This window comes from Muscardinus avellanarius (assembly GCF_963383645.1).
Source record: "Muscardinus avellanarius genome assembly, chromosome: 7".
Classification (NCBI taxonomy): domain Eukaryota; kingdom Metazoa; phylum Chordata; class Mammalia; order Rodentia; family Gliridae; genus Muscardinus; species Muscardinus avellanarius.
The window spans coordinates 63,318,543-63,339,616 of NC_137793.1; the positions used below are offsets into that span (position 1 = coordinate 63,318,543).

General features: G+C 34.9%; 1 protein-coding gene across 11 annotated transcripts in view; it reads left to right on the forward strand.

Annotated features, from left to right (window-relative positions):
• The window catches only part of CDC42BPA (CDC42 binding protein kinase alpha), a gene marked incomplete at both ends in the record, with an annotated part of 335,066 nt that overhangs the window by 141,954 nt on the left and 172,038 nt on the right, over positions 1-21,074 (forward strand). For all 11 annotated transcript variants that reach the window (XM_080699099.1, XM_080699104.1, XM_080699105.1 and 8 more), the window contains 3 exons: positions 8,794-8,887; positions 19,250-19,450; positions 20,649-20,897. In XM_080699099.1, the coding sequence (XP_080555225.1) occupies positions 8,794-8,887; positions 19,250-19,450; positions 20,649-20,897 (544 nt within the window). The remainder of the gene's footprint in view (positions 1-8,793; positions 8,888-19,249; positions 19,451-20,648; positions 20,898-21,074) is intronic.

Here is a 21,074-nt window from a genome sequence, read left to right on the forward strand (position 1 = left end):
TGCCCCCCAGTGGCAGCCACATTCAGTTCATCTAGGATGTATTTTTCCTGTGATTTAACCCCCTGTATCTAATGTCCTGCCACCTTTCCCAGAAGTTTGAAGATTTATAAATTTTAAAGTTAGTACTTTTATTGACTACCTCTTATACTAGTTGAAGAGTTAGCAATTTCTATCCCTCCTAATTTTCTCTCCCTCATTCTCTTCTTATGCTATCTCTGTGTTAGCTTTTCTCAGTACAGTAGAAGTTGTAAATATTATTTGTTGCTGAGCCAGGAAAAATAATTGTTTCATTTCTTCTGTAAATACGTTTCTCTGATTACTGTATTTTAGTTGTTTTTCCAATACGCATATTGTTTTCCTTTTGTATGTGCCAAATACCTGACAGTCACATTTAAAAATTTTCTCATTATTATCCTTTTTTATTTTTATTATGACCTTCTTAACAATCACATTCAAATATCCAGACACATCAAATGATGTATTGAGTCAATTTAGTTTCTTTCTTGTAGTTACCATTTACCTTTGTTTGCTCTGCATTATTAGGCACATATTTTACTTCTTCTAAACTTTCATTAAACTTTTTAGCTTCTTTTTTCTTTTCTCACCTGCATTTGTGAGTTTCTGTGTTTTAATTGTTGTATAGTCATTTTACTATGGTTTCTGGAAGGACTAGAGATAAATGAAGATTTTCTTTTGTGTTTGTGTGTGTGGTACTGGGGGTGGAACCCAGGGGCTTTTCTACCTCCTGGCTATTCTCCCAGACCTATTTTATTTGGAAACAGGGTCTCACTAAGTAGCTGAGGCTGGCTTTGAACCTGTGTGATCCTCCTCTCTCAGCCTCCCAAGCACTGGGATTATAAGTGTGCACCACCATGCCTGGCTTCTAAATGAAGATTTTTAAGGTGGAGAAGTAGGTAAGGAGGTAAGAAATAAGGGGACTTCTGTTTTCAATATATATACTCTCATGATATATAATATTTCCACTAATCTAGTGTTATATGTGCCTAATTGTTTGCTTGATGTTTGCTGAATGCTTTGCCCCATCAACTGTAACATTCTCATTCTATTTCACTCTACTCCTGACACAAGTAGGAAACCCTGAAATTTGGGTTTTCTAAAACCTATCTTCCTTAGATTCTCAGCATTTTATTTTTTGAAAGTTTTGGAATTTAGAGTCTAGTTTCTAAAGTGTTTTTTTTTTTTTTTTTTTTTTTTTTTTTTTTTTTTGTGGTACTGGGGGTGGAACCCAGAGGCTTTCTACCTCTGAGCTATACTTTCAGCCCTATTTTATATTTTATTTTTGAAACAGGGTCTCACTAAGTTGCTGAGAGCCTCACTAAGTAGCTGAGGCTGGCTTCAAACCTGCGCGATCCTCCTGTCTCAGCCTCCCAAGCGCGGGAATTACAAGCATGCGCCACCACGCCTGGCATTTTTTTTTTTTTTTTTAAGAAGCCAGGGCAGCCAAACATGATGATGCATACTTGTAATCCCAGTGCTTGGTAGGCTGAGACAGGAGAATTGCAGGTTCGCCAGCCTCATCTACTTAGTGTGGCCTTCCACAACTTAGTGAGACCCTGTTTCAAAATAAATAATAAAAAATAGGAATGGATGTAGCTCAGAGGTAGAATGCCCCTGGGTTCAATCCCCAGTACTGAATAAAAATAAAAAAATAGCAAGCCAGTACATCTCTATGAACCCTTTTAATAGACTGATTTAAAGGCAGGAATTTTAACAACCTTGATTTTTTTTTCCTTTTTCATTGGTTTTCTACGGTAATGTCAAACTACATAGTGGTTGATGTTAGAAGTTATACTAAGTAGGAAACTCAGTGCATTCTTCTTTCTGATAGGAGTGTTGTGACTTATTCTTTTAAAAGAAAAGTTAATGCTTGAAACTCAGGAAGGTAGACTTGGCATTTCAGGCCACTGACAAACAGCTGATAGATAATTATAGAGATTACACCCCTCTCTTCATAAAGGAGCTCATACTTTTATATAAAGCTATTTATGTCAGAGCTTCATATCAAAATATTCTGATTTTTCTGCTTTTTATTTCAGAAGTTTCTTCTCCCAATGAAGAAGAAAACAATAGAGTAAAATAGAGATGATATTCTTACATAGCTCTAGAAGAGTAATTTATTTTTTATTTTTTTGCAGTACTGGGTATTGTATCCTGGGGCATTCTACCTCTTATCTACATCCCCAGCCCTATTTTTATTCTTTATTTTGAAACAGGGTTTCATTAAGTTGTGGAGGGCCTAAGTATCTGAGGCTAGCCACAAATCTTCAATCCTTCCTGTCTCAGCCTCCCAAGTACTGGGATTACAAACATGCACCACCATGCCCAGCTTAGAAGAGTAATTTATTACTGAAGTTGCAACTGAAAGGAATTCCTCTCAGTATTTCCACCATTTATATATGAAAAATAGTTAAAATTTTAATATGTAAAAGAACAATTAAAATCAACATGAAGAGGCAATTTATAAAAGAAGAAACATACATGGCAAATAAGTATATAAAATATTTAACCCCACAAGTAATCAGAGAAGTCTGAGAAATAGCTAAGTGCTGTTTTTTTTAAACAATCAGAACAACAAAGATAAAGTCCTTGATTCTACTAGCATTTTCATGGATATGAGAAACTCTGGAGTTTCCTTCACTGTTGACTATATTGATAATTGGTATTTTTTTTCTCTCCTGGCAATTAGGTAATTTTTCTCAAAAGTTTTCAAAAATACACATCTAAATTATATATATTTTAATTTATCATAGAAAGTGATCTGGTATATTATCCAAGATTTATATGATAAAGATACTAATTGTAGCACTTTCTTCACTAAGATTTATATATAAGGCTGTTCATTTCAGCATTTTCTTCAGCACTGAAGAACTGGAAACAATAGAAGTTTCAAGGAAATTCTGAAATTGGAAAACTGGAAACAGTAGAAATTTTAAGGAAATTCTGGCACACAGAGCAATAGTATAATATGAGAACACTAAGCACAAGAATTGTTTCATTCAGTAAATATCACTATCTCAAATTCAAGAAGCTTTTGATTTTACAATATGCCATTGTTTTAAGTACTTCAAGAAAAATATTGCTGTTTATTACCATTGCAAGACGTCTCCAAATTTCAGTGGTATCAAAATAAAGGAACATGTGCATTCTGAAATTTATGAAATTGTTGACTTATTAATTACTATATACAGTATACTATACTTGGTGTTGAGAATTTAATGGGGAGGAAGATAGATGTGGCACTTGCCTTTACAAAAGTTCTTATAGTATAGAGGGAAGATAAATATTAATAACCAGTTAAAGAGTTTATTTTAAATTACATTTGTGGTACATACCCCAAAGGATGAGTATAGGTTTACAAATGAAAACCTTGTCTATTCAGAGCATTAGGAGGGGTTTGTCTAATGTTGATATTCAGTATCCTGTAGGATTTTTTGTTTTTTTGTTTCTTGTTTTGGTACTGGGGATGGAACACCAGGGCATTCTGCCTCCAAGCTATAGCCCCATCCTATATATTATTTTGAAACAGGTTCTTGCCCCATCCTATATATTATTTTGAAACAGGTTCTTGCTAGGTTGATGAGAGTCTCACTACTTGCTGAGGCTGTCTCAAGCCTGCGATCCTCTTATGCCAGTCTCCCAGAACTACAATTACAGGTGTGCACCAACACACTCACTTCCAGTTACAGTTCTGAAGATGTTGAAAGTAAAGTGATTGGGGAAATAATATTCTAGGTAGAGAGCAGCATTTGTCAGGATCCTACGTTAGAAAAGTACAATATTTGTGTTTAAAGATAAGTAAATAAAGCCGCTGTGGTTAGAACCAAAAGTATAAGAGGTAATAGCACAAGGCAAGGCTGGAAAAGTATGCAGGAATTTGTATATCAGGTTAAAAGTTTTGGTGTGTGCATGCGTGTGTGTGTGTGTGTGTGTGTGTGTGTGTGTGTTTACTGGGGATTGAACCCAGGAGTGTTTTATCTCTAAGCTACACTGCCAGACCTATATCATTTTGAAGTGGGGTCTCACTTAGTTGATGAGGCTGGTCTTAAACCTGTGATCCTCTTATTTCAGCCTTCCAGGTACTGGATTTACAAGTGTGTGTCACCATGTTGGGCTAGGCTTGGCTTTTTTTTTTTTTTTAAGAGACATTTAAAGTTTTAAAGCAGGAGGATGACATGGTAAGATCTGTGTGTATGGATTGCCACTGTGGCTGTCATGGGAAGATTCATTGGTTAAGAGCACAGGGTAGAGTAAGGAGGTAAGAAGCATTAAACATTTGAGCTAAAGTTAAAATGACTGACTATAATGGTGGAGGTACAGAAACGTAAGGAATTTATAAGACAGAGAAGTAAAATTGATATTACTTTTTTCTTTCAATGAAGTAAATTGAAAATGGAGGCTCAAGGAATATATAAGATTGCAAGGGTTATTTGTTTTCTGGTACATATTACTTCTAGATTGTGTTTCTCTTAACCCAGATGGAGAACTCTGAAAGAAATTTCTATTTCATTGGCAGGATTTCATTAGTTTGAGACATGTTGAGAATTGCCATGGAAAGTATCTCTGTGACTTAAAATCTAAATAATCATAAAAGAAAATATTAATGAATTCAACACACACACACACACACACACACACACACACACACACACGACTGCTTGGGAAGTTCATCAATAAAGTTAAAAGACAAACGTTCACTAGGCTCAAAAGATTTGCAACTCATATAATGGGCAAAGAGGCAATCTTTCTAACATAAAATGAATTCTTGTAAGAAAAAACCCCAATGCACAAGAAAAATAGGCAAAGGATATTTCATATAAAGAGTAGTGCAAATGGTTCCCCATGTATATGAAAAGGTGGTTTATGTCATGAAAATATAGAAAATGCAGATATTAACTTCACTTTTCACTAAAAGATGGGTAAAAGGTGAAAATATTTGACAGAGTACCGTGATGTGAGGCTGTAGGCTAATAGACACTTCTCACACAGTGCTCATAAGAATGTAAATTGAGTCACCTACTGTGGAAACCATTTGGGTACTTTCAAGTGCATGTATTTTTACTTGAAATTGTGCATTTAAAACTGTCTTACAGACATCTTTACATCATAAAAATGACAGGTACAGAGTTGTGTATGCCAGTATTATTTGTAATAGGGAAGATGGTCGAAAACTCAAATGTTCATCAGTAGCAGACTAATTAACTCAGTTACTTCACAGTCATGTAATATGTTATAAAGCTACCAAATATGGCAGGCCTTTTTCTATTCCAATATGAGTTAGAGATTTATTGTAACTGAAGAAAGAAATGTGCAGATTGTTGTGCATGATAAGCTACTTATGTAAAAAATAAATCATATATTTTTATTTGCTTTTTATATACATAAAGGAAGCCCAACGGATAAATTAATGGTAATATTTTTGGTAGTTTAGGGTAGGAGAATGGGAGGGTGTATGAGAAGGAAAATTTTCAATTTAGGTTTTTAAAATTTATTTTATTTTGAACAATAAAATGTGTTTCTCATCCAAGTAAAAATAGAATTAAATCAAAACAGAACTGAAAATAATTTATATTTTGAAACTAGTATAATGCAGTCTTTGTAACTCATAGGTTAGAGGGAATATCACAATGCAAATTTCTAACTATTTAGAATGAAGGTAAAAGTACTACATATCAGAACTTGTGGGATATATCTGTTGTAAGTGCTGCAATAAAAGACAATCTCCATAATCATAAATGAAAATATTAAAAAATGAAAGAAAAAATGAATTAAGCCTCTAAATCAATAAGTTTGGAAAGAATAGCAAAGTTAACTTGAATTACAGATAAGGATGGGTCAGTAAACCAAAACATACTATTTTGAAATAATCAGTAAAAGACACAAATATTCATAAAAAGGTTGAAAAAAAAAATATATATATATATATAATATAGAGCCAAATTGCCTGGGTCTGAGTCCTGACTGACCTTGAGCATTTACTCTGTGTGACTGAGTTTCCTCACCTCTTATGGGGTAAATAATTCTGCCTAGAGTAGAGAGATGTGAACGTTAAATAAGTAATGCACTTAGAGGACTTAGAACATATGTACTAAATAAGCATTGGTTGTTATTTTTCCCAAGAACAAAAGAGAAAAGTTAGAAAAAAATTAGGAATGAAATTACAGCTCTATCATAGTTTTTTTTTTTTTTTTTTTTTTTTTTGGTGGTACTGGGTTTCCTGGAAGCCCTTCTACCTCTGGGCTACATTCCCAGACCTATTTTTTTTAATATTTTTTTTATTTGGAAACAGGGTCTCTTAAGCCAGCACAGCTGGCTTAGAACCTGCCCGATCCTCCTGTCTCCACCTCCTAAGAGCAGGGATTACAAGCATGTGCCACCACGCCCTGCTAGCTCTGTCATAGATTTTTAAAAATTCTAATACTCTGGCCAGGTGTGGTGGCACATGCTTGTAATCCCCATGGTTGGGAGGCAGAGACAGGAGGATCACGCAGGTTTGAAGCCAGCCTTGCTGGCTTAAGAGACCCTGTTTCCAAATGGGAGTGTAACCCAGAGGTAGAAGGGTTCCATCCCCAGTACCACAAAAAAAAAAAAAAAAAAGAAAAAAGAAAAAAAAATCTATGATAGAGCTGTAATTTCATTCCTAATTTTTTCTATCACATAATACTATGAATAAACTATATGCTAATAAATTTAAAAATCGTGAATAAAATGTGTATTTCATTAAAAATACAGAACACTGTTATTACTTTAGAAGAAATAGGAATTTTTTGAGTAAACCAAGAATGTTTAAAGAAATGAAATCTGTTAAGAGAATTTCCCTCAAGACTCCAATATATTTTTTAAGGCAGTTTTCACCTTTTGCTTCCCTGTATTTTCAAAATTGAAGTAGAAGCCAGGTGTGGTGGTGCACACCGGTAATCCTAGCACTTGGAAGGCTGAGACAGGAGGATTGCAGGTTCAAAGCCAGCCCCAGCAATTTAGTGAGGCTCTCAACAATTGTTAAGACTCTGTTTTGCCAGAGATATAAGGCCCTTGGGTTTTATCTCCACCATCATACAATCATACATACAAACAAAAATAAATATAAATATGAAGTGAAAGTTGAAGTACAGATGATGAAATACATAGGTGCTAAATGTACAGTTGTTTTAACACACACACACACACACACACACACACACACACACACACTTTTTGCCAAACTGGGGATTGAATTTAGCGATACTCTACTACAGAGCCCCAATCCCAGCCCCCCCTTTTTTCTTTTGAACAGGGTCACTTAAATTGCCTTGGCTATTCTTACAATCTATGTTGTATAATGCACTCATAGAAATGCTTCAATGATTAAAATAGTACTAACATTATACCCATATTACAGGTTGGGAAACTAAGGCATACAGACTTGAAATATCATCTTTTAGGTTAAGATGACCACTCTACTCCAACTGTATGTGGATTTTTTAAAAAATCTGTTCTGTTTTGAGAAGATCCTTTTTCTTTTAAAAGTAAATTGGTAGGGCTTATTTCTTAGTTATTCAGTTATAATTTTTAGAATACAATAAGAGCTTAGTGCTGAATCCTTGAGAATCTACTTTATAGAATCATATTATATGTGATTATCTCACCAAAGTTTGCATTCAAACACACAAATTCAAAAAATGATATGGAGCTGGGCGTGGTGGCTCATGATTGTAATCACCACCACCACCGTGCGCGCTTGGGAGGTTGAGACAGGAGGATCCCGTAGGTTCAAAGCCAGCCTTGCTGGCTTAAGAAACCCTGTTTTCAAGTAAAAATATAAAACAGGTCTGGGAGTGTAGCCTGGAGGTAGAAGGGTTTCCAGGAACCCCAGTACCACCACCAAAAAAAAAAAAAAGTATGGAAATAGTTTACTGTTTAGATGTTTAGATTTGGATATTTTGTCAAGTCACTTACTTAATATCTACAAGTGGTGAAAGCTTTCAATAATACAGATAATTTGTTACACATTTATTTTAGTTATTTTGGAAAAATCAGCTTTATGAAGCAATTCCTTTGTGTTGCTATAACTATAGTACTTGAAAATTTATCTTATCTGCAGCATGTTCAAGGTCTAGAAAGTTAATTTTTTTCTATAAATTATCATCGTCTAGATGATAGTATTTTTTGTGGATAATCTGATTCTTTTTTTTTTTATTCAGAAAATAGGCCAACCATAGCCACATTTGGACCTGTGCAAAATCTGAAGGAACCATGATAAGATTGCCACAGTGCTTTTTAACTCCAGGAAAATTCTAAAATTTATGTGATTAAGATTTTTTTTTTTTCAGTACTAGGGATGGAACCCAAGGGGCATTCTACCTCCAAACTTCACCCCCAGTCCTATTTTTTATTCTTTATTTTGAAACAAGGCCTCACTAAGTAGCTGAGGCTGTCCATGTACTACGATCCTCCTGTCTTAGCCTCCCAAATGCTGGGATTACAAGAGTGTACCACCACGCCCAGTTAAAATGTTTTAATATGAATCAGAGCCAGACATTGAACTCATAAAGTGTGGTTAAGTAGATTTTCTTAGAGTGTTTGTTTATTGTGATACTAGAGATTGTACCCAGGGGCATTCTACCTCTGAGCTACAACCCTAACCCTAACCCTATTTTATTTTTTAATCTGAAACAGGGTTTCATAGTATTACTTTTAAAAGAAGTTGAGATTTTTTCAGACAAAAAGATTATCTGATTAAGCTACTGACTATGCTTATTTTCCCAATTAAACACTATATGTATATATTTTTTTCAGAGACATTAAACCTGACAATATATTGATGGATATGAATGGACATATTCGGTTAGCAGATTTTGGTTCTTGTCTGAAGCTGATGGAAGATGGAACAGTAAGTAAAGATAAATCCTAAATTATTTAACTCATATACATATGTACCCTTGGTATAAGTGTTTTTCTCTGCTTTAGAAGCCATTTATCTACCTGACCATCACTGGTCTATATACCACCTTCTTCCACATAGGCACTTGGATGTACTGATTCACAATAAGCCCTGTCTGTAAAGTCATAAACCATTTCACTCACTTATATTGGTGATCTTGAGATTGATGTTTTCTGAGACCCTTGGTTATTCCTTCTTTAGCTGGTAACTATATAGTATTGTAGCTAAGTTTTGAGAGGGGTAAAAAATAATTCTTATATGGAAAGAAGAAAATTCAACTTCATCATTACTTTGATTTTTCTTCCTTTTTTATGTAGTTATTCTGACAGGCAATATTCAACAAACCAATCCATATCCAGAAATCTTTTTAGGTTGTATTAGTTTTATATTTTTCATTTATTCAACTCTGCTAACCCTAAATCCCATAGTTGTTTTCTTTCATTTTCTTAAAAGTTTAAATGCCCAATTTTATTGCTTATTTTTTTCTTAACTTCATTTTTCTTACTGTATAGCAGAGGTTCAAATATATATCTTTAATCATTAGAATTACTTTTGGACAACAGTTTAGTTTAATATATTCCAAAGGCAATGAAAGTGTCATATTAATTTGGACCAATAATTTGACTTCTGAAATTTTATCTTTAAGAAATAATTTTGTTTTTGGTACTAGATTGAACCCAGGGACATTCTACCTTTGATATAACTTCTTCCCATCAGCCCTTTTTATTTTTTATTTTGAAACAGGGTCTTAAGTTACTGAGGCTGGCCTTGAACCTGCAATCCTCTTGTATAAGTCTCCCAAGTGCTGGGGTTACAGGTGTGTGCCACCACACCTGGCTTAAGGCAACTTTTTTCCCTCCCTCCCTCCCTCCTTCCCTTCCTTCCTTCCTTCTTTTTTTTTTTTTTTTTTTTGTCTTTTTATTTTTGAAACAGAGTCTCATGAGTTGTGAAGGGCCTCTCTAAGTAGCTGAGGCTGTCCAAGAACCACAGTCCTCTTGTGTCCGCCTCCTGGGATTACAAACGTGAGCCACCACAATGGGCCTTGAGACAACTTTTTAAGACTGTTCACAACAAGCAGCATAAGATAGTTACCACTGACAGAAATGGACTCTTGAGGCATGCCTCTTAATTGCCTAGAATTGGGACAGTTCCCAATTCTCCTGCAGAAAGCTAGAATTAGAGCATAGTATAGCATTTTTTGAAAGTTTAGGAAAAGACACCATAGTTGAGCAGTTCAAATTTTTAGGGTGTGACATTGGAGAAGCAAGAGTTGTACAGAGAGAGGGCCTAATGTAGCCACTTGGGGATACTTCATGGAATATCTTATGAGATCTACCAAGTTATAGAGATAACCATATGAAAACAGAAAAGAGTACTAGGGATCAGTTAGTCCTATAGACAGTGTTAGGGGATGTTGGTTTTTTGGCCTTAGCACCCAATCAGTAGCTTTCTAACACTTAACATTTACTCTAAACCTATCTAAGAGTCTGGATCCAGGTCGTTATAAAATCCAAAAGATTGAAAGTGGCTGAACCACAGAGAGGGACTTAAGATGAATCCTGACTTTCTGTGTATTTATACTCGGAGAGTAATCATAAGCGAATACATGCTCAAGGAAATGAGTACCCTTTTTTGTGCTTAAACAAGAATTGTTATTATTCAGGAAAAGATAAGAGAACATATGCACAATATTAAAATAGGGATGAGGATAGTGATACAAATTAAAAAAAAAACAAAGAGAAATGGTAAGAATAACCACTGACCTCTTATGAGAAGTAATGGAATGATAATGAAAGAAAAAAAGATGTGTGAACTGAGAATTTTATATCAAGCAATAACATCCTTTAAAAATGAGGTTAAATGAGCTGGGCGTGGTGGCGCACGCTTGTAATCCCAGCATTCAGGAGGCTGAGACTGGAGGATAGCGGTTTGCAGACAGCCTCAGCTACTTAGTGAGGCCCTCTGCAACTCAGTGAGACCGGTTTCAAAATAAAGAATAAAAAATAGGGCAGGCAGTGTAGCTTGGAGATTGAATGCCCCTGGGTTCCATCCCCAGACTCCTCCCCCCAAAAAAAAGAGGTTAAATGAATTAAAATATTTTCAAATAAGTGAAAGATGAGACAGTATTTACTCTAGCAGGCTGGATTGTTAAAAGAAAGTCTTTCATGCCAAAGGAAATGATACATTTGTATATTTAGATCTATAAAATAAGGAATATCAGATATAATAAATAAGCAGGCAAAGAAAAGACTGTTTTTTTTTATAATTTTTGCATAAATGGGCTAGATGTGGTGGTGCATCCCTGGCTGAGATCAGAAAGATTGTATGTTTGAGGCTAACATGTGGTAACTTAGACCCTGTTTGAAAATAAAAACTACAAAGGGTATAACTTAGTGAAAAGTATCCCTGGGTTCAGTCCCCAGTATGTATGTATGTATGTATGTATGTATGTATGTATGTATGTATGTATGTATCCCTCTCTCTCACACACATACACACACATGCAGGAGTGTGTATACATATAGGCATACAGTTGTACACATGTACTTTGCATGGAAGGAATTTGACTATTAATTACAAAAATGTTAAGATTATGGCATGGTCTTTATAATATATAAAGATATGAAAAATCACATAAACAATTGTCAATGAGTATATGGAATTGTACTGCTCTAGGATAGCTAAGTATGAAGTATAAAGTGGGAAGTGGGTAGTGCAGGTGTGACATAAAAAAAAAAGGAATAGCTTGGTGGTCTTTGTGAGTTGAGGAAACACAGAATGATATCAGGGAGGCTTTGGCATCTGGAAGCTGTGGGGCACAATTCCAGAAAGAAGGAAGTTACACTGGAAAAGAACGGAAGGAGCTGTGAGTCCTGAGTCCTCGTGTTGTAAGCCCTTTGGATTCAAAGCTGACTCCTCTCTAGAGTGTGTGGTCTACCCTTCTAAAACCTGTGAGTTCTAGTGAGTAGTAAGTGCTTTTTCTGTCTTTATGAATTTCCCACAATCAAATTCATTTTTGTAAGACAGTTTCTTCCCATTTATTCTTTGTTCAACAGTGGAATAAAGTTTTAGATTTTGTTTGTAGCACATTTAATGGTGATTTTAAAATAGTTTTCTTAGACATGCCAACATGTTGGACATCCATTTAAAAAATTATAACAAAGAAACCTTCTTATACTTATTTTAATTTTTAAAATCAAAGTTATATCTACATATTCTAGAAAGATATATTGCAAAAATAAAAATCTTGCATTACCTTGAACTAATTCTTTCCACCTCTGATATCTTTCTCTAGAGATAGACACTTAAAAACTTTTGTCTCTTTATTCTTGCATTTTATTTATACACATATTTCTTTCTTTCCTTTTTTCTTATTTTCTTTCTTCTTTCTTTTTTCTTTTCTTTTCTTTCTTTTTTTTTTTTTTTTGTTTGCAGTACTGCAGATGGAACCCAGGGGCATTCTACCTCTGAGCTATACCCCAGACCTATTTTTTAGTCTTTGTTTTCATTTTTTGAAACAGATTCACCCTATCATCAAACCGTGATCCTCCAGTTTCTGCCTCCCAAATACTGGGATTACAAGTGTGTACTACCATGCCCAGCTCCGCTTCCGCTTCCCCTTCCCCTTCCCCTTCCCCTTCCCCTCTCCCTCCCTCCCTCCCTCCCTCCCTCTTCTCTTTTCTTTTCTTTTCTTTTCTTTTTTTTCTTTTTTTGTTACTAGGGATAGAACCCCAGGGTTCTTTTACCTCTGAGCTACACTCCCAGACCTATTTTATTTTATTATTATTATTATTTTTTTGTTTGAAGTAGGGTCTTGCTAATGCTGAGGCTGCCCTGGAACTCATGACCCTCCTCTCTCAGCCTTCTAAGTACTAGGATTCAGGCATGGACCACAATACCCAGCTACATATTTTTTTTTATTATATTTGTGCTACTGTCTCTTGGTTATTTAGTTTGAGATTCTACCAGTTTTCTACCATGATAGATGTGGATTCATGCCTTTTAGCTCTCTCTTTGCCCATTCTAAATACCATGCAGTCTGTTATTAAATCCTGTTCATCATTTTTTATTATTGTATTAATATTAATAGCTGTGTCATACAGTTTGTTTTTATTTCATTTATTTGCTCAGTTAGACCCTGTTTCAAAATAAAGAATACAAATAATGCTGGGGGTGTAGCTTGGAGGTAGAATGACCCTGGGTTCCATCCCCAGTACCAATGAATGAATGAATGAACGAACGAACGAACAGATGAATAAATAAGGCTGGGGTATAGCTCAGAGGTAAAATGCCCCTGGGTTCAACCCCTTGTAACACACACACACACACACACACACACACACACACACACACACACACACACACAAACACACAGTGTTATGCATGTTACCACAATTTAAAATCATAATTAAAATTATTTTAAGAAAACTAAGAAACTTAGAACTTTTTCTGGTTTTTTTTTTTTTTTTTTTTTTTTTTGGTGGTACTGGGGATGGAGCCCTTCTACCTCTAGGCTACAGTCCCAGACATATATTTTTATTTGAAAACAGGGTCTCTTAAGCCAGCATGGCTGGCTTCGAACCTGCACGATCCTCCTGTCTCTACCTCCCAAGCCGGGGATTACAAGTGTGTGCCACCATGCCTGGCAAGAAATTTAGAACATTTTAATCTTAATTATCTCCTCAGTACAATGCCACTATTTCTAATATTTTGGTTTCTTTTTCTGTTTCTTTTTGTGGTAGGAAGATATAGAAGAGAGTTTTTAAATGTTTATTTTTGGTTATGAATTGACAAATTATGGTTGTATGTATGGGATACCAATTTATTTTCAACTCTAAAGTAGCTGTCACCCCTTTTCTTTTTTTCTGTTCTTGCTTTTCCTCCTTCATTGTATTGTGTAACTAATAATCATGTAGATAAATGTTAGTTTGTTAATATCCATATTCTGATTGCTTCTAGTATCATATCCTTTGATCTGAGTTTAATTTGTGTTTTCTGAAAACACAAGTACCTTTAGTACTTCTATTTTTTTTCTGAGAAGATCTGTAAGTTAGAGCTCACTCCACTGTTACATGAAAATGTCTTTAATGCATTTCTGTATTATAATTTAGGGAGGTAGGGAATATTAAATATTTTCTCTCATTAGTTTGAAGGTACAATTTCATTACTGCCATTGTTAGTAGTAATATTTCATCTGTCAATCTGATTATCTTTCCTTGATAACCTTTTTTAATTCTTTAATTTTTAAATCTCTTTATCTTTGGTATTCTATGATTTTACTGCAGTGGGTCTAGAAGTGGAGTTATTTTATTTTTTTTAGGACTTATATCTTCATGCATCCAAGAATTCAACCTTTACATTAGTCTTAAAAACTATTAAGCCATAACTGTTAGAATATTGTTTCCCACTATTATGTCTTTTCTTTCATCCTCTTGTTGAACCTACTAACTCTAGTGTCCCAATCTTTTGGCCTTTTTTCTGTGTTTTCCACATTTATATTGGGTAGTGATTAATTTCTTAAGCTCTTTTTCAGGTTTACCTTTCTCTTAATTTAACCTGTTTTACCTATTTAGTGCATTAAAAATCTCAGTGACTATTTTCATTTCTGGGACTTCTGTTTGACTTTTAAAATCTCTTGTTGTGCTCTTGTATTTTTTATGTCTTTAGGAATTTTAAATATATCTATTTGAAAGAGTACATAGAGTTGTAAGGATCTAGTTGTACAGTTTATTGAGAATTCTGCTAGTCATAATGAATAGTTTTCTCATTTGATTTATATTATTATTATTATTATTATTTTTTTTTTTTTTGGTGGTACTGGGGTTCCTGGAAGCCCTTCTACCTCCGGGCTACACTCCCAGACCTATTTTATATTTTTGAAACAGGGTCTCTTATGCCAGCGCGGCTGGCTTCGAACCTGCGCGATCCTCCTGTCTCCACCTCCCAAGCGCGGGGATTACAAGCGTGCGCCACCACACCCGGCTATATTATTGTTTTGTAACCTCATTTTCAGTGAGAGATTTTTATGTGGGAAAATTGTATCTGGCCAATTATGAGCATATATTCTCTAGTGTAGGTTTGGATTTGTTTTGCTTCCTGGAAGCAAAGTGACCATCCCTAGGCAAAAATTTATGCCAGTTCTTTTGGCTTGAGAACATATGGACCACAGAAGTAATGTTGTCCATATTAGTTAGAATCCCAAGTGTTGGGAGCATCTGACCTAAAGTTACGAATTTCTACAGGAAAAATTTATGGCACACATTAGACACAAGGTAAATAACTTTTCATTCTTTATGTCATTTAATGTTATACTTTTTAGGACAGAAGTTATATAGGGCAGCCTCTCTTTAAACCCCCACCTCATGTAAACTCAAGATCTTTTAATTTTTTTTTAATTTTTTTTTTTTTTTTGTGTGTGTGTGTGTGTGTGTGTGTGTGGTATTGGGGATAGGACCCAGGGACACTCTGAGCTACACCCTCAGTCCCATTTTTATTTTTTACTACTTTTATTATTTGTGGTACTGGGGATTGAAGCCAGGGGCATTCTACCTTTGAGCTATACCCCTGGCCCTATTTTTATTCTTTATTTTGAAACAGGTCTCTCTAAGTTGTGGAGGACCTCACTAAGTTGCTAAGCCTTGCCATGAACCTGGATCTCCCTGTCTCAACATCCCAAGTATTGGGATTACAAGCATGCACCACCATGCCCGGCCCATTTTTATTTTTGAAACAAGGTTTCAGTAGGTTGCTGAGAGTCTCACTACTTGTTGAGGCTGTCCTTGAACCTATGATCCTCCTGTCTCATTCTTTCACATAGTTGGATTACAGGTGTGCTCTACACGCCTGGCATCATTTTATAACTTAATTACCTAGGAAGTAAAACCCAACAATTTCGCCATCCCTTCCCTAGCTCCAATGCGTACATTCTAGTTGCCAACCATTTCTTAATTATTGGCTTCTCAGAATTTTTTTTTGAAAAGTTTTTTTTTTCCTGAATCTTAAACTTTATTATAAGCATATACCAGCAATCAGAAGTAAGGTTTAGGACATTATTACAGAAATATTTTTACTGTGGTTTATATAGCATAGGGAATATAATAAATAAGAATAGTCCCCATGGCCTCAAATTGCCACTATGCTTTTTTCTCATTTTCACATGCCAAGAATTAAATTTGTCATATATTTAAGATAGCTCTACATTACACTTTTTAAATTTTTTTGTATATACTTTGATTGGTGCATTGTAGTCTCACATCATAGTGACATACATGCACACACCCCTTGGCGAGCTTCTTAGTTTCCTCTTCATTACCCCTTCCCCATACTTCCCCCTCCCTCCTTCTCATGCTTGGCTTAGTGATTGACTTTGATATGTTTGTTAAAGTACATCATGTGCATGAGAGAATTTCTCTCTTCCCCGAAGCACCCATTCCCTCAGGTCGCCTTATTTGCTCATCTATAGAATCTCCTTCTTCATCTAGAGTTCCTCCTGTGACCCATTTCTCCCTAGCTTCTGCATATTAGGGAGAGCATCCAATTTCTTATTTTTTGTGACTGACTAATCTCACTTATCATAATGTTCTCTACTTCCATCCATTTTCCTGAAAGTGATGTAATTGAGTATTTTTTGATGGCTGAGTAAAATTCCATTGTGTACATATCCCACAGTTTTATAATCCATTCATCTGTTGATGGACATCTTTCTTAGCTGGTTCCATAATTTGGCAATGTTGAATTGTGCAGCTATGAACATAGTTACACATGCATTAGTTTGGTAGTTTGGTTTTCTTTCTTTTGGGTAGATACCCAGAAGTGGTATTGCTGGATCAAATGATAAGTTCATTTTCATAGTGTTTTCCAAAGTAGTTGCACTAATTTGCAGTCCCATCAATGATGTTTTAGAGTTCCCACTTCTCCACATCCTTGCCAGCATTTGTTGTTTGTATTTTGAATGATTGCCATTCTAGTTGGAGTTAGGTGAAATTTCAGAGTAATTTTGATTTGCATCTCTCTGACTGCCAGTGATGTTAAGCATTTTTCATGCATTTATTGACCATTTGAATTTTTTTCTTCATGAAGTATCTATTTAATTCACTTGGCTATTTTTTGATTGGGTTATTTGGGGTTTTTTTAGTGCTGAGTTTCTTGAGTTTTCTGTATATTCTAGTTATTAGTCCTCTATCAGAAGAGTAATTGGCAAAAATCTTCTCCCATTTTTTTGGCTCTTGGTTAAGTTTCTTGATAGTTTCCTTTGCTCTACAGACGCTTTTCAGTTTCATGCAGTCCCACATATTGATTTGCCTTCTACTTTCTTGTGCCTTTGGGGTCTTGTTGAGAAAGTTTTTATCTGTGCTTATGTGTTGCAACATTGGACCTATGCCTTCTTCAAAGAGCCTCAAGGTCTCTGGTCTAATTTCCAAGTGTTTGATCCATCTTGAATTGACTCCTGTGCAGGGTGAGAAAATGGGATTTATTTCCATTTTTCTGCATATGGTTAACCAGTTTTGTCCACACAGTTTGTTGTACAGGCTATCTTTTTTCCATTGTACGTTTTTGGCCCCTTTGTCAAAAATCAATTGGTGTGTGGATTTATTTCTGAGACTTCTGTTCTGCTCCACTGGTCTGTGTATCTGTTTTTGTGCCAGTACCGTGCTGTTTCTATGGCTATAGCTTTGTAGTATAGTTTAAAGTCAGGTATTGTGATTCCTCTTGCATGATTTTTGTTGCTGAGAACTACTTTGGCTATTCTAGGTTTTAGCTGTTACATTTTTAAGAGGTTGCAATGGAAGAGTTTTCAAGTTACTAAAACTCAATATTACCAATATGGAATTCTACCCTAATTATTAAGTACAATTTAGTCTAAATAAACCAAGAATAAGTGTTATTGTTTCTATTGAAAATGTTTATTTAGGGTTTTTTTTTTTTTGTAATTTTGGGTATTGAACCCAGGGACATTCTATCTACCTCCAGGTTAAATTTCCAGGCAGCCATATATATTTTTAAAAAATTGGAAACAAGAGTCTTGTTAAGTTACTGAGATGAGACGCTCACTAAGTTGCAGAGGTTTGCTTGGAACTTGTGATCCTCCTGTCTTAGCCTCCCAAGTACTGGCCCAAATATTGATTTTTTTCTTGTTTATTTATTTTTGTTTGTTGTGGTACTGGTAATTGAACCCAGGGGCATTCTACTTCTGAGCTACATCCCTAGCTCCATTTTTTATTCTCTGTTTTGAAACAGTATCTCACTAAGTTGTTTAATACCTCACTATTCTCATATTCTATTTCAGCCTCCCAAGTACTCGCATTATAAATGGCTGATATATTATTTTTAAGTAGAAAGAACCAGTATTTTTTTTTTACTTCTAGCTACCTTAGATTATATGTAGCAAAGATCTTTTAAGCTACCTATTTTTAATCTATAATTATTATATTTATGTATTCAACATTTTTAGAACTTTATTTTTTAAAGGATATACTTTTTCTGCTCTAATAAATTTTTATTAATATTTTATTAATAATTTTTTATTTTATTAAATATTTTGGAAGCCAGGTGCAGTGGCATGTGCCTGTGATCTTAGTACTTGGTAGATTGAGACAGGAGGATCCTGGTTTCATAGCTAGCCTCAGCTTATAAGGCATTCAGCAACTCAGGAAGTATTTCCCCTGACTTAATTGCAAATTTTTTTGCAATATGTATATTATATATATATAATAAACTTGTAAAAAAAATCCCTGTATATATGTATATATATATATATATGTTGCCCAGATAAATATCAATAAATCAATAATAATATTTTAAACCAAATATTCAGTTTATTGTTAATGCCTGTGATGATTCCAGTCATATTGTTCTTTTTAATGTAATTAATTAACAGCTATAGTTACGGTTTTATAATGCTATGACAGCTGGAAAACCATTAATTATGGAGATTATATAAAATCTTACTTATTTCCCAAGAAGTTAAATTCAGATGATAAACATGTAGCTCTTATGAGATAATATTGTCTATTGTGAATTTCAAGTAAGTGTTAACTATTTTTTTTTTTTTTTTTTGGTGGTACTGGGGTTCCTGGAAGCCCTTCTACCTCCGGGCTACACTCCCAGAACTATTTTAACACTTTTATTTGGAAACAGGGTCTCCTAAGCCAGCGCGCGTGGCTGGCTTCGAACCTGCGCGATCCTCTTGTCTCTGCCTCCTAAGAGCGGGGATTACAAGCGTGAGCCACCACGCCTGGCGCAGTGTTAACTATTTTTAATATAAAATAATTTTTTGTATTAGTAGGTTAATAAAAATATGATTTTTTTCAGGTCCAGTCCTCAGTGGCAGTTGGGACCCCAGATTACATTTCACCGGAAATTCTTCAAGCCATGGAAGATGGAAAAGGCAGATATGGACCTGAGTGTGACTGGTGGTCTTTGGGGGTCTGTATGTATGAAATGCTTTATGGAGAAACACCATTCTATGCAGAATCCCTGGTGGAAACATATGGAAAAATCATGAATCACAAAGTTAGTATATTTTGCTTTTTTTTCAAATTATTTTATATAATACATATAATAAAATAATAATGGGAGCCAGGCGTGGTGGCACACATTTATAATCCCAGCATTTGGAAGGCTGAGACAGGAGGATCGCAGTTCGAGGGCAGCCTCAGCTACTTAGTAAAGCCCTCTGCAACTTAATGAGACCCTGTTTCAAAAAATAAAGAATTAAAAGAAAAAATAGGCTGGGGCTGGTGGTATAGCTCAGAGGAAGAATGCCCCTGGGTTCAATCTCCTGTACCACCTAAATTAATTAATTAATTAATATAATAATGGCATTAACGAGAAAAATTTGAAAACAATGAAAAATTTCACTTCTTTATTAATAATTGTGAGGTTGTAAGTAACATGGTATTATCAGTTCTGGAGTGAAACAGTTTTGATTCAAGATCCATTTTTCCCATTTACTAGTGTGACATTGAGAAAATTATTTGAACTTTCTGTACCTGGGTTTCCTCTTATATAAGATTGTCATAGTAGTAAGATGATTATGTGGAGACTGAAATGAGTTAAAGGAGTAAATCACTTTGAATCATGTCAGATACACATTAAGTTTTTAAAAAATTTAATATTATCATTAGTTTGTATGTATCTGTATCTGCATTATCAGTTATTATCATTATTATCAGTATCTGCATTCTATAGAATATGGAGTCAAATTTTACTACTTTTAATCAGTTCCTTTGAATTTGGATACCAGTTTAAGGTTTTATAGTATTTAACTTTTTTTTTTTTTCAGTGCATCTGGACTGACACATATGGAATTAAAAGTTACTTTAGGAAAGTGATCTTTCTTCATTCATCTTCATGTGTCCTTTAGTATCAGTCCTATGTTACCAGCATATACTTATTAGATATTCTTATTTCGAAGGTCTAAGGATGGAACCCAGGGGCATTCTACCTCTGAGCTATACCCCCTGCCCTATTTTTTTATTCTTTATTTTGAAACAAGGTCTAAGTTGCAGAGGGCATCACTAAGTAGCTGAGACTGTCTGCAAACCACAATCCTTCAGTCTCAGCCTCCCAAATGCTGGGATTTCAAGTGTGTGCCACCACACCCGGCTAAAAGGAAATGTATTTTTAAGAAAATAAACCATCTACCCTACTTAGCATGTTGAATACTGAGATATATATAATTTTTTTTCTCCTAATATTCTTTGTGTAGGAAAGGTTTCAGTTTCCAGCTCAAGTAACTGATGTGTCTGAAAATGCTAAGGATCTTATTCGAAGACTTATTTGTAGCAGAGAACATCGACTGGGTCAGAATGGAATAGAGGACTTCAAGAAACACCCATTTTTCAGTGGAATTGATTGGGATAATATTCGAAACTGTGAAGCACCTTATATTCCAGAAGTTAGTAGCCCAACAGATACATCAAATTTTGATGTGGATGATGATTGCTTAAAAAATTCTGTAAGTATGACACTAGGTAGAAGTTCTATCCCTCTGTTTCTTTCAAAACTGCTTATAAATTTTTGGTTTGCCAGTACGATGCTAGTACCATCTTATCAGTTATCAGTCAAACAATAGTCATGGCTTTCAGTGCTTTTTTAAATCATAAATCAAGAAATTAAAAGTTAACTGAAGTCA